Below are 13,855 nucleotides of genomic sequence, written 5' to 3'. Positions count from 1 at the left end.
TAAAGAAGGGTGAGGCCCTGGCACAGGGTGCCCAGAGAATGTGGCTGCCCCATCCCTGACAGTGTTCAAGGCCAGGCTGGATGGGGCTCTGAGCAGCCTGGGCTAGTGGGGGATGTGCCTGCCCATGACAAGGAGTTGGAATGAGGTGATCTTTAAAGTCCCTTCCAACCTGAACCATTTTATGATTCTATGAAATTATCTCAATTCAACTTTTTTTCTTTGAATATATGAGGAACTATCTCCTAAATTATGAGGTAAAATCTTTATCTTACTCATGGAGTCAGGAAACAGCTCCTTAGAGCACTCACACTCTCTGAATAGATGTGCTACATCTCAAGATACCTGAAAGAATTGGATTGTTTGGAATTCATTCCATAAATTATGTATGCCTTCTAGTCTCTAGAGGAATCTAATATTCCTGAGAGACAACAGATTTTCAAAGAATTGAGGAAGCTTCATACTGCAGGTTTAAAAAAAGATTTGGCTGAGGACCTAGACAGCCACAGTGTGTTAACATTTGTGCTGTAGAGTCCAAAAGACAGGAGTGAGGATGCTCCCACCTGAATGTAATGCTGCTCAAGGAAGCACAGGGTTTTTCTCTGCTGCAATTACTTATATAAATGACTTAGGCTAAACCTGGGTATATGCTGTTGATATCATCTACTGAGAAACTCATGGGAACATGTTTATTTATTTAATTACTTTAACAAAAATCTAATTGAATTTTTGAATGCATGTTGTTCATAGATTTTTTTTTCTTTATACCTGTGTAGCATGTTCTCTCTAACTTCACAAGGCCCAGTGGAGATGCACTAACTGTGCTGTTCTGCTGAGGCCACCACAGGTGGGTGTGAGCAGCAGAATGGTGGGAAGGGAAGACAATAGGGCACTGCTGTGCTGGCTTCTGACATGCTGAACTGTGCTGTCTTTGTCACTCTGAAATTGACATCAGGTATTGAATGCCACTTGCATACTACATTTGTGCATAAAAGGATGAATAGAGATGGACAAAACCCTGGGATTTTTTTCTCTGGAAGTGAATAGGTTTCCTGCTCTGATTGTCTTCACAGGAAATACTGCTTAATATACTTCTTAAAATACTGGAGAGGAGACAGGAAAGAAATCCCTTTACAAACTAATCCTGACCAAGCAGTAAATTTGTGCCATATGAGAATGATAGAAGATAGTATATATACCATTTTGAAGAAATTTTTTCAGAAAACTGTTGCATTATTGACATTAGGACTTGTTGCAACTTCATGTTCCGTCCTTTAGAATGAGAAGTAAACTGTGTCCTGAACAGTTGCTCAAAATTCTAGGGAACATTTTGCAAAAATAGAGGCAGTCACTCTCGTTTTCTGACCAAATAGCAAAACTGGTAATTACTTCTGAAAACAAAATTTCTCTAATGCTTAAAATGAAGAGTAACATTCTACATCACTGAATAGCAGAATTGCTGTGCAGCTCTTTGCTGCTGTCATTTTTTTTTATCCTCTCAGTGGGCACATGACAATGATAGATTTTCTCCTCTTTATAATATTTTTAGGAATTTGGGAATGAGATTTCAAAAAAATGTAAAATAGCACTGTATTTATCTATGGGATACTGCCTGACTTTAAGGTGGTGAAGTACTTTGCTGTGGCAGATGCTACATAAATTTTAGAAACAGTAATGTCATGAACCCTGAACATTGTTTTTGCAGACTGGATTGTATAGGGGCTGAGGTAATAAATGTATAATTGTATACTTATTTCTGATAGGTTGGCCATCTTTTCACTCTGGAGTACTTGAAGGTTAAAGCTCAAAGGTATTTTATTGTAATTGCTTAAAAAGAAGCCCTCAGCAGGTAAACATGTAGCCAAACTTTTGGAAGCCCTGAAGAAAACAAAGCAACCATGAGTCTCATGGCTCCAGAAAGGTGGAATACAACCCACCATATTGCCTGTTCTTTTGTTTCTCTTGGTGTCCCTTTTGTTTGGAGCAATTCTTCAGAAAGCAACTAGGGGACAAAAAAAAAGAGTTGCTGTGTTGCTGTGTGGCTGGTACAGCCTGGTTTCCTCTGATTTGTGTGTGCATCCCTGTCCGTGGTCCTTCCTTCATGCCAGATGCTCCTTTTCCCGTGTCCCTTGCGTGTGACATTTCCCCGCACAGCTCCTGCCTCACCCTGGACTCTGCATGCTGTGCTGAGAGCCCTGGCACACCAACAGCCATGGACCCTGCCCTGGGTTTGCCTTTACTCACATCTCTACTCTCAGAAGCTTCCCTTACCCAGTTTTTTCTAAAGCTTCTGCTGGGCTCCATTACCTTTGAATCTCTTGTCCCTGGTAAACTTTGTTTGCAGGGAACAAATGGACAGTGTGATTGCACAGAGCTTTTTTCCTTGAGGAACAGCTAAAAACCAGTAGCTTGCTGAAGTTCAGATTTTGACAGGAATGTGGATGACAGAAGGTAGCAAGGAACTGCAGTTGGATTTTTAACTTTGCTAGTAAATGTGATGTGCTTTGGTAGTACAAAGAAAATATTGATCAGAAGCACTGGTAGGAGTTGCTCTAACATGGAAAAGGTTAAAAGTAGCACAAGTAAGACAAATTGCTTCATTTTTTCTTAAAATATTAACTGTGAGCCAGTAAAGCTTTGGCATTTCCATGCAGACCTCTAATAGGTAAATGAGGATTTTATTTTTCATTTAATTTGAGAGACTTTTAGAGTACTCATTTATTCTTTCACTGTCTGGCTCTACTATAATTTGAGAATCCTTGAAGTCGTAGAAGAACATGCATGTTTTTATCACAAGTGAAATTAAAGGAAAAGGTAGTACTTAATATGAAATTTCAGCTCACAGAAGTAAAAATACCATTTTACTAAAAAAATTAGATTTTATGTACAGCTCTTCAGGAGCAAAAGTGATTTACCCTCTTTAAAATCTGTAAATTAAAAATCGAGAAAGTGTGTTAGCACCATTTCTTCCTTCAGTTACTTTAAATGAAATTTTGAAGTGTGGTGCTTTTGGAAAGTACAGACTTTGAGCTTTTCCAGTAATTTTAGTGTGTGGCAAATGGGATTTGGAGAAAAATGGAAAAAAAAATTATCAAATTATTTACCAAAGGTGGCATGGGAGCACAAAAACGCTTGTCCAGACCCCTAAATTCTTGAAATTTGTGTCCTTTGGTAGCTGCTCTGCAGAAGTTTGTAAAGACTCAAATAAACTGAATGGTTGTACCTGTCACTACCCCAAAGAACATGCTCTTGAGGGGCTGCATGCATTGGAAACAGGGGAGGAGAGGCAAGTTGGTGTGAGACCAGAGGAGACAGAGCATGAAGCAGCTCTGGAAATGTCCCACATCAGCCTCAACTGATAAACTGGCAGCTTTCCATAAAAATAAATCATTCTCCTTATTCTTTTTTAACAGCAAATAGAACCAATGGGTTTAAATACTCCTAATAGGAATGGTGAGCAAAAACGTGGGAAGTAAATTGACTTTGACTTAAATACAGTGTAAGAAACAAAATACTTGTTCCTAGAAAGCAACACTTGCTCAACTTTTCAGAGAGTCTGGAGATAGGGGACATTACCTGTAGCCAGCCAAATTATGTGAGTGGCCTTTTGGGACTGAGGCAAACCAAGTGCATTTCCAGGCCCTGTTTCAAGAGCTGCTTGATGCTATTTGTGTTGGTAGTTTGGAAGAAAAGAACATATGTTTCCTCTTTTTAAGGAAGTTTTTAGGAATCTTTCACTTTTTAATTTTTTTCTACCTAAGACTTTTATAAACTGGCCATGGAACAATAAGACATCTGTACAAGTTTTGCAGCACTGACAGTGTGGCTTGGTCTGTTGATTAAGGGATTTTAAAGAAGCATTTGTTGTGTGAATTCCCTCAAGTTGCAGAAGATATAAAACTGGGTTTCTAATTTTCCTGGATCGATTTTCTAACCTCTGGGTTTCATAGAATGGGGAGCACCACATGTTCTGCTTTTTGTTGGCTCTGGTTCTGAGCAGCAGAATGTGATCTGAATCTCCCCCCATAAGTTTGGGCACTGGTGTCTGGCACAAGGATTCCAAACAGCAGTGGGCCCTTATATTGGATGAGATGGCAGTCAGAGCATTTAGTCATAAGTAATAAAAGAGTAAGGAACTGGGTTTTTTCCAGTGCCAAGATTAGAGGAGGGAGAGGAAGGGCATCATTCCTATTTTTATGTAGAGTGGAGGCTTATCCTACCCTTGCTTTCAGTATATCATCAAAGCACATTGACCTTCCTGACTTGCTGTAATAAATAATGTTTAATGCACAAAGACCTGTGGCTTTATAGTTGTTAGGAAGAGGAGAGGGAGATGATTTTTCCAGATGACAATGATCGTTGTATTAGCTGGGAGCATTTTTCTAGTTGTAAAATCCCATTACACAAGGGTCATGCAAAAGGGGAGGGGAACAGTCTCTGTTATATAAAACTTACAGTCCAGAGGCAAGACAGCCATACAAATGTCAGGAAATAGCTGAATAGTGTTGGCCAGTGTGCTGATGTCCAGCTGTTCACACTTTTCAGAAAAGCAGTGTAGTAAAGGGAAATTTGGAAGATGTTTTGCAGATGTTTACAGTGAGCTCTTTCCAAGTAGAGGGAGGTGCACTTAGAGGAAGCTGGAAGATGATTACTTCAAGGCAATAGGCACTGGAGGTCCCAGATCTTTCTTGCAGCATCAATTACATTTTACTCAGAGAACATTAGTGCCCCTTCACTCCTTGGTTATCTTTTAGTGCAAATAGGAGTGTTTTGCAAACACCAAGGAGTTCATTTTCATGCTCCCTCTGAAGCAAAGTGCTACTGAGCAGACACACAGAGATAGTTTTTCTGAGTGTTCTCTAACTGTGTGTAGTTTGAGATGCTTAAAACTTGAATTTTTTTTCAGACTGCTTAACATTATGTGTATTTATATGGCACTTGTCTCAAAGCTCTGATTGACTTGATTTGCAGATTGCAAATTTTCTGAAGTGAAACCCAAAGTTTGATCTGCAGAAAATGAAGAAGATGGTATTTCTTCCCTTTGAAACAACAATACATTACCTTAAGAACTTTTGTGACAAATTAATTTAAAACATTTCACTTGAATCATTCCAGAATCTGGAAAAGGAGCTCTTGATTTGGATATGTTTTATAAGAACACGCTTGATCACTTGTGTCATTTCTTAGAAAGTAGTTTTAACTGGTGAACCTAAGAGGTAGAACCTGGTTTTTTTGGAGGAGTATTCAATAATTACCTGATTACTGCTGCCTCTTCAGCTATTCCAAGCCTGGATCATGGCTCATTTTGTGAGTTTTGCCATTTCAGTGGGAGTCTGCAAGACAGGTCCCCCTTTGCTGATTCAGAATAGTCATTTGCAGTATTGAATGGAGTAGTAGTTGAGCAGACAAAAGTAGATATTTTGACCATGTGGTTGAAGACATAATGTGTATGTCCAAGGGAAGATAAATTAAAGTTACATAGCCAAGTGTAATTTTAGTATTTCACACATTCTGTAATTTTAGCTATGCTTTTTGAAGTTGTAATGTTTTTCAAGTATTTTTACATTTTAGCAATTTGGCAAGAATTAAATCTTTGGATCCTCTTTGCTGAATCACTTGCTTGGCTACTGTGCAACAGCTTTCCTTTCCTCCAAATCACATGGTCAGGAAATCTGTGCAGTGAATCTGAAGGCTTGCACATATGAAAAACAGCACTCAGGCATGGAAACAGTAGGTCACAGGGAAAAAAATATTTAGTGTGGTAGTATGTTATAGCATTTATTAACTGGTAGACAAACCTTTAGGAGGAGCACCAGCATTTTTGATAAGTAAAGAAGTCATAATTTAGGGGAAAAAGAAAAATGGGGGAATGTTGCATTACAGCAGAAAGGAAATCTCTCACTGTTGATTTTTTCACTTGTGCTATTGTGCCTTCACAGGAAAAAATTATGAGGATTGTAAAAAGAAGGATTTATCTCTAAGCATCACTTCTGTTAAATGATTAAACTATATGTTTTCCATTACTTTATGTCCCATCTCTGTTAAGCTTAACTGTGGACCCTTAAAACAGATTTTTTTCTGCTTTAAAATAAAAAAATTGCTTAAGCAGTGATTTTGTTCCATACATCTGTTGCTGGGATTTTGTCTTTTAAGCAACTGTAAAACTTCATAAATATGAGTTATTAAATAAGTTATTTGATCAAATTGATTTTTGCCATGTTGCCAAGGGAACACTGCATATGTCCATTGCCTTTTGGCCCCAGGGGAGGCACAGCAGGACCCACAGTAAAGAACTGAGTGTAGCCTGCAAAGTTCATTTGGCTGTTGACTGAGGCTGCTTGGAAGAGCCTCCTGCACATCACAGGAGAAAAAATTGCCTCCTCTCCACCTGTCTCCAGAAGGTTTTGCTTCAGTGTCCATGTCTTCCTTCCTTAGTGGCCTCTCTTAGCAGCAGCCCTGGAAGGCCTTCAGTTTTCTCATGAGAGGTTTTTATTTACCAGAGGTTTGAAATATCTTTGTCATGGGGTTTAGCCATGGTGTTTTCCAGCTGCCTTGCATGTGCTCTGTGTACAGTGGCAGGAATATGTTGTGGCACTGAGGTGCTTGGTCAAAAAGTTAAATTGGGCTAGGGTATGTGCAGCACAGGTTGATGAATAAAACGTGGCGAGTTCAGAATGAAGATGTAAAAGATTAACTTTCTTCCTCTTTTTAAAGTTTTGTTTCTGAAATAAGTGTAATGTGGTTAAACACTGACTTCAGGGCATTTCTGTTCATAACATCAAACCTACATTACTATATGTTGTGCCTTTTGAGTCAAAAAAACCCCAAAACACAATTGAGCCAATTAATACGTTTTACTGTAGAATGGGTATTGAAGTGTACAGAGAACTATTAACAGACTATTAATTTATAAATTTCAGATTGCATTTGATAAGTATGAAAGATTTGCTGATGATTTGCTCAAGTTAAATGAGAGGGTAAAAAGGCTTTTCTTGCAATCCACATGGCTCTTCCTCAACCATGGTATGGCCAACTGAAAGCACACTGTGTCTGCCACCACATCCATACTGTGTGAGCTGCTGTTCCTCTCGTGTAACCATTCCATGTAATCCACAGTCTGCTTGCACAGTAACACAGAGTGGTGCTTCCCCTTCTCTCCCCAGCCAATACCAAAGCCCGCAGTAATGAATTTGCTGAGAAGAATGGACTGAAAAAATACGAGTACGTCTTACACCCACGAACGACCGGATTCACCTTCGTGGTTGAGCGTCTAAGGGAAGGTAATCCTTGTTTTGCCTTTAAAATGATTGTTACATGGAGAGATTTGAGAACAGACACTGATATCATCAGGAGGTATGCAGTGAATGGAAGCAATTTTTGTATTGTTTTGTTTTAAATATTTTAGCTTGTTTAGCGGTTTTACCTCAGAAAAAATCCCGAGGAAGTTCAGTCTGTACTGTTCTCAATCCTAAGTGGGTGGTTGACATGGAGCACACAGGCATGTATGTCACTGCCCTCTCTGAAAAGGCTTCTGGGTTTAAGTCTGAGAGCTGAGTAAACAAATTGTTATTTTAAATGGACAAGGGCAGTGCACAGCAGCATAGAAATGCAGCCCAGTGCTGCCAGATGTTTTGGGTGATGGTGACTCACAACTGGAGGAGTTGGATGAAATCCAAGTTATGCTGCTTGGCAGGGTGGTGGGCAAGAGAATGTGTGTTATTTGCTTTTTACCCAGAAGCAGTTTTTCATCCCAGCATTAATTTAGGTGTCAGGGTTGAGTCCCTTTTATCAGGAGAACAGGGTATGAAGATATGATTGTTACACTGAGATGTCTGGGAGTTGTTTTGGGAATGGATGTTTTGATGAGGTTTGAGGCCATCAGGATGTAACCTTTAAATGGTACAAATGTGGCAGGGATTCAGGTACAGATGAGTGAATATTTGCAGGATGTATGGTTGAAGAAAATAAACATGTACAGTAGATATGAAGTGACTTTTTTATAGGCTGGTTCTTCAGGGAAAAGCAATTCTAGATCTTTAACACATGCTGGTTATTTTGACTGCCAAAAGAAGAAGTTTGAGATTATTAGAAAGAATAGGGGCCTGCTGGTAGGTTTTTTTGCTAGCTGGAATCTTTGCTTGGATCTTCGAAGCAGATGGCTTGCATTTTACCTCCTTCCTCCTAGGCAGATGTCCTAAAATCACTGCAAACACTTTGGAATTTTGTCCAGCTGGACAATCCCATGTATCTGTTTGACCCTATGTATTACACATTCAGAGTTGGACACCTTAGATACTCATCTCTCTTGAATATTTATTACTCAATTTGCCACATACACAATTTCAACAGCTTGCTTTACTTAAAACTTCACAGCATCAAGTTAACCTAGTGCATAACAATATTTCAAACCTGGACTAAATTTTAAGCTAAAGAAATGTTTTCCACTCAAAATATTAATAGCTTTAAAAAAATTCTGTATTTGCTGCAGGAACAAGCTTTGTGGTTTATAGCAATTTTCTAATTTTATAAAAATGCCTTTCTCTTCCATTGCTCTATGAGCAATCTTTGCAAATTAGGCTGTTGGGTTATAAAAAGGAAAATATTTGAGGCTGATCAACTGATTTTATGCAGTAGAAAGCTGGGGAAAAAACCATAATAGTCCAGCCTTTGAAGTGGTTTTATGTGTCCTTTTTATTTAAGGAAGCCAAATATTGTGTGAAATATTAATGTCCCTTTCCTGTTGAATTTACTAGATATTGGGTGCTTTGATAAGCTATATGTATTATAACTGTATGCTATTATGTAGTAAATTATGTGTGAGAGAGTAGCTCAAGTAGCATTTTAAAATATCTGGTTATTACTTGTTAATTTAAGAATTGGCTTTCAACTGCTTTTCAACTGCTTCCAAGTGTGCAAAATGGGGACCATTTGTGTTGAAAAGTTTTGGGTTTCTTTAAATGGATATATATATATATACATATACACAACCCAGTTGGAGTTGGTGGACTTTAAAATACTTCAGTGTAATATATAGATGTGCAAATCTGTATCTGTCCTTTCATCTGTACAATACAGATATCAATGTTGTTATTCAGATGCAGATGTTGGTGTGCAGCTCTGGTTTGAGTTATAACTTAAACTGATAGAATGTATTTTTTACAATCCTAATTTCTGATGCTAGCAGTAATAAATGAAAACCACGACTGTCAAAGGATATAGTGTTAACCTGAGTCCCTGTTTCTGAGCTGTCTTACTGCTCTAATCATAGTAATAATCATAAAAACAGATTTATTTTCTTTTTTTACTCCTCATAACTGCAGGCACAAAGCAGTGTGTGTGACTTTAATATGCAGGAGGGAGTGGTGGAGATTTTAACATCATGTTTACGTCTTTGAAAGTATTTTTGTGCATAGATGACAACCTTATTGCCCTATAGCTCTCCTGTGAATACATTTTGGCTCGTGGCTGTTTTCCATTCCTGAGGCTTAAGTGTCTTCAGGCCTGAGTACATTATTTTGCTTCAAAAATAGATTGATGAAAAGAGGGGAAAAATGTCATTAGAAGTTTAACTGCTTTTCAAATGTTGAAGAAACTAATTTAATTTGGCAAGAAGCCTGATTAATATGCATCACAAGCTGTAGCATGAAAGAATTATGTGTTATTATAGAAAAATAACTATTTGTGACCCTTCGAATAGGAAATGAAGAATCAGGTGAGGATAACCTTCAATAAAATGTTGCCTGTATCTGTGCAAAGGAGTTTATTCCTGGAAGAAGCACTGTCTGCTCCCTGCCAGCATAAACCAAACATTTATCTGTTCTTCACTTTCCATAGGTGGCAGAAACCACTCAAACTCCTCTGGCTGGCTCCTCTCTCTTATATGTTCATTATTTCAACATTTGGTCTCTCTGGCCCAGAGATACTGCTGTGATGGTTTCTAAGTCACTGCTGAGATTGTGGAAGCTTAAGGAAAAATATCTATATGACATCCACCAAAAAGCAGTAAAAGTTGTTTAGGCAATATATCTTGGCTTGAGTCATAACTTTTCTTTTCTGGTTCTGGTTCTGCCCCCTAAGCTGACTCTTCTGAACAAAAACCCACATAGAAGCTGACTGGTTTTTCCTTGCATTATGCTCAGGTGCCAGAACAGTGAAAATATTGTTTTATTTTTAAATGATCACATTATTGTTTTCTCATTCACAGAAACCTTAGAATCACCCTGCTTTAGGGAAAAACAGACTATGAACATGCTTTAGATGTGTGATTAATAATATATTTACTCAGGAGAGTAAGGACTGCAGCTGTTTTCAAGTTTTGCTAGTTTTCAAGCAAGTGATGCCTGGTTGGTTGACTATTAATGGAAAGCTAAGAGAAATAAAATAAGCTATTTGCTTCTTTCTAATTTTGTTCACTTGACCAAGTGAATAATTTGTGTTGTCTGAGCTGTAAGGATCCTGATTTCAATCAGCATCTAATAAAAAACTACTAGAGATTTTTGTATTTCTTGGGCAACAAAGGTGAGCATTTTTTGAAAGACAGAGTAAATGTAAATGAGCAACAGAAAGTGAACTCATGGGTCCAAAATGAGGATTGGTCATTACTTTTTAAAATTCATCCCTCTCTTTAATCATCTCCTAAAATACTATTTAATCCTTTCTTTTTTTTTTTTTTTAAAGCTTGAAATTTTGGGTAGATGTTATGTATGGAGTAATTTTTGGCAGAACTTGGGTTAGGGTAACTCATCTCCTTTTACAAAATGTGTAACTTCAAAAAGGGCTGAAATGTGAAGAAATTTAAATAAGACTTTTATAAAACCATGCTTTGAACAATGTTAATTGAAAACATTTGTAGTTTATATGTTCTTTATATATAGTTAAAATGTTCTTGAAGATCCAGTTTGTGAGATCCTTCTATAAAAGGTCAGGATGTTACTCAAAAATGACATATAGGTTTTCAGACTTGTTTGTATTTTATAAAGTTTTTTTTCTGAAGTGCCAAATGACATTGAAAGTTCAGCTGACTTGAATGCTCAGTTTCAAAGAGATGGAAAATACTGGTTTGATTTGATTCAATATTGTCTGGATTCATTGAATTACATATATTATCTTGGCATAATATCTGTAATTGTAGCCAAATAGTCTGTCAAGAGAAAATAACTGTTTACGAATGTTTTCTTAAAATTGCTTCATGGCTTTTAAAGATTTTCTCAGGACTAAATAAACACTAAGTGTTAAGAGAGAGCTAGTGCTTTAAAGCATCATTAGAAGATTATTCATGCTTTGGTAGACAATCATTCCTGCCAACATTAAATTTAAACTGACCTCTTTTTGACACTTCTCAACAGCCATCAACAGTCTTTAATAGCTAGACACATTGGACTGGATATTCCCATTATGGGCTTTATATTTTATAGGTTGTATGTTATAATGACTAGTCAGAATTAGTTGTCTTATTATAGTATTTCAGCTTTGAATTTATTTCTGGTTCATAATTAGCCAACTGAAAAAATATATTGCAGATAATGTCTGCCAACTGCAGCATCCCAAAATAAGGAAAGATACAAATTTAACATGGTTGCCTTCATTGCACATCCTTACTGATGGAAAGAAACTGATTCTCATCTTTTTTCCAAGATTGGTTCAGAATTGATAGTTTTGCCCTAAAATTAACATTTATACACACACAGTTGAAACTAATCTCTATCTTCTAATGTTCATACCCAAGTTTTACAGTTGCTTCAGTAATTACATTTTTTGTAGCAGTTATTCCTTTTCAAGGAATTCATTGCAAGGGCAGAGAAGTTTTATTTAGATGCTCAGTCCAGGTTAACTCTATATAAAACTATGTAAATGTTTTAATCCTGGGATGCTTAGTGACTATTATGTAGATTCAGTAGTAGTGAAGATTGAGATTTTCTGGGAGTATCCAGATATGCATATTTATGTACTGAGCTCTTCATGGCATTTATTTGGGCTCTGGTGCAATTTGTTTACATGACACTTTTGAGCTAATAATGTAGGGAGACAGTTTGTGATTTGGAGATTTATGTAGAAGGCAGTCAATAGTTGAACAGTTCCTGAAAGCTGACACATGGTTTGGCTCCCCTGTGCTGAGGTGTGAAGTAACCAGGGTTAGGCTGCAGGTCTTTGTGAGCAGTGCCTGGATGTCCTTGCTGTGCACTAGGAATATTTATTCATTAAGCCCTTCAGCTTGAAGAGAGTTTATGGGCATCCAGAGCTTTTTTCTTACTCTGACTTTGAAACAGAGGTAGGAGGTTGCTTGTATGAGTTGATGAAATGTCAGTGAGAAATGCTACCAGGAGACTGCCAAGGGCTTGTCTTCTGGTGTTGAGGACACTTATGTCCAAAGCATCTACAGCTTACAAGACAGATGCCATTCATTCTTTCAAACATATATCAAAGTAATACAATTTCTAAAGGTGTTATGTTTTTTAAAGAGAAAATTGATGCAAGTGTGAAAATCAGGTCTATTCATCGACTGAAATGTTCAGGCTATGGTAAGTGAGGTGTATGAATGAATAAATATACATATTAAATAAACTGCTTTTTATTTTGATTATATAGTTTCTTTCCTCTTCACATATATATTGGTTGAGCCATGTGGGTCTGGATCACAGAAGTGTCTACTGAATTACCTGCAGAGGTTTTATATGCTCAAACAAAACTATGCAGCAGGACTGCAGCAGTTCCCAGGTTTGTGCATAATTTGTCTTGTGTGTAACAAAGGTACAGGACGTAGAAAGGCCCCACATCAAATGACAGGAAAGGTTAGATTTGTTGTTTCAACAAAATTCAGCCTCCCTCTTTGTGGCTGAACAGATTTCTGACTCCTAGAATTATATGTTGAGCCACTGCCAAAATTTCTGTGGGTTTTGGCGAGGCCAGAGTTGCACACTGACCAGCACTGCCGTCTCTCAGAGCAGCTCTTGCCTGTTTGTGCTGGTTGCTCGGTTGTGTAAACTAAAACCAGTCTGTTTTCGAAATAGGAAAACATAAGTGTCCACATCAGCCTTTGCTTTGGGTCCTCAGTCAACTAATTTCACCCATATGTCCATCAGATTTGCAGAGATTAAACAGCAGCTCTAAAACATCATTCCTTAATGCAAGGAAATTCTTTCTTTACAATTTCTTTTTCCTCTGTGCATGTGTTCCTCCCAGAGTCATGTTACTAAGTGGACTGATACTCTGAAATTACTGAGCTATTGTGAAAGAGCTTTGAGCAAGTTTTTAGCTGCAAATGCAGTATTAGAGAATTTCACTGACTGCTGTAATTGATCTTCTGCTTTTATGAGAATTGAATCCTGTGCATTAAATAGCATAGCCTTTGATACAGAAATATCAGTATGTAAATTGCAGCTTGCATACTTCTTATGTCTTTTGTGTGTCAGGAAAAAATTCATAACATTAGTTATATAAAAAAAAAGCAGAGACCTTGTTCAAAAGCACGCTTTTATCACTGGGCATGTCTGTGAAATTCTGCAAAGCAGAAAATCGGATGCAGGCTGTTGTGCTTTATTGCAAATGCTGACAGTTGTCTCTGTACTCTGGAACATGGGAAAGGGCAGCTCGACTTTTTCCAGAATCATGTTAACTGCTGATGATTACCATGTCTTGCAAACATCTGTGTGTGTTGGCTGTGATGTGCTTCTCAGAATGAGCACCAGCTTTCTGTTAGATATTTTCTGGCCTTTGGTACGCGGTAAAGTTTCTGTTTCTCTTCTTTTATGTCTTACTGGAGCAGCATTCTACACTGCTCGCCCCACCTCTGTGGAAAACAGTCCATTGTTTCATTCCTCCTGGGAAGGATTTGCTTTTCTGAACCACTCTTTTCTGTCAG

General features: G+C 37.7%; 1 protein-coding gene across 4 annotated transcripts in view; it reads left to right on the top strand.

Annotated features, from left to right (window-relative positions):
• The window catches only part of LCLAT1 (lysocardiolipin acyltransferase 1), a 109,763-nt gene that overhangs the window by 53,042 nt on the left and 42,866 nt on the right, over positions 1 to 13,855 (top strand). For all 4 annotated transcript variants that reach the window (XM_079298634.1, XM_079298635.1, XM_079298633.1 and 1 more), the window contains one exon: positions 7,161 to 7,277. In XM_079298634.1, coding sequence (XP_079154760.1) covers positions 7,161 to 7,277 — 117 coding nt within the window. The remainder of the gene's footprint in view (positions 1 to 7,160; positions 7,278 to 13,855) is intronic.

This window comes from Erithacus rubecula, assembly GCF_903797595.1.
Source record: "Erithacus rubecula genome assembly, chromosome: 2".
NCBI classification, from domain to species: domain Eukaryota; kingdom Metazoa; phylum Chordata; class Aves; order Passeriformes; family Muscicapidae; genus Erithacus; species Erithacus rubecula.
Note: the sequence above shows the minus strand (reverse complement) of the source record. Positions and strands in the feature narration are given on the sequence as shown.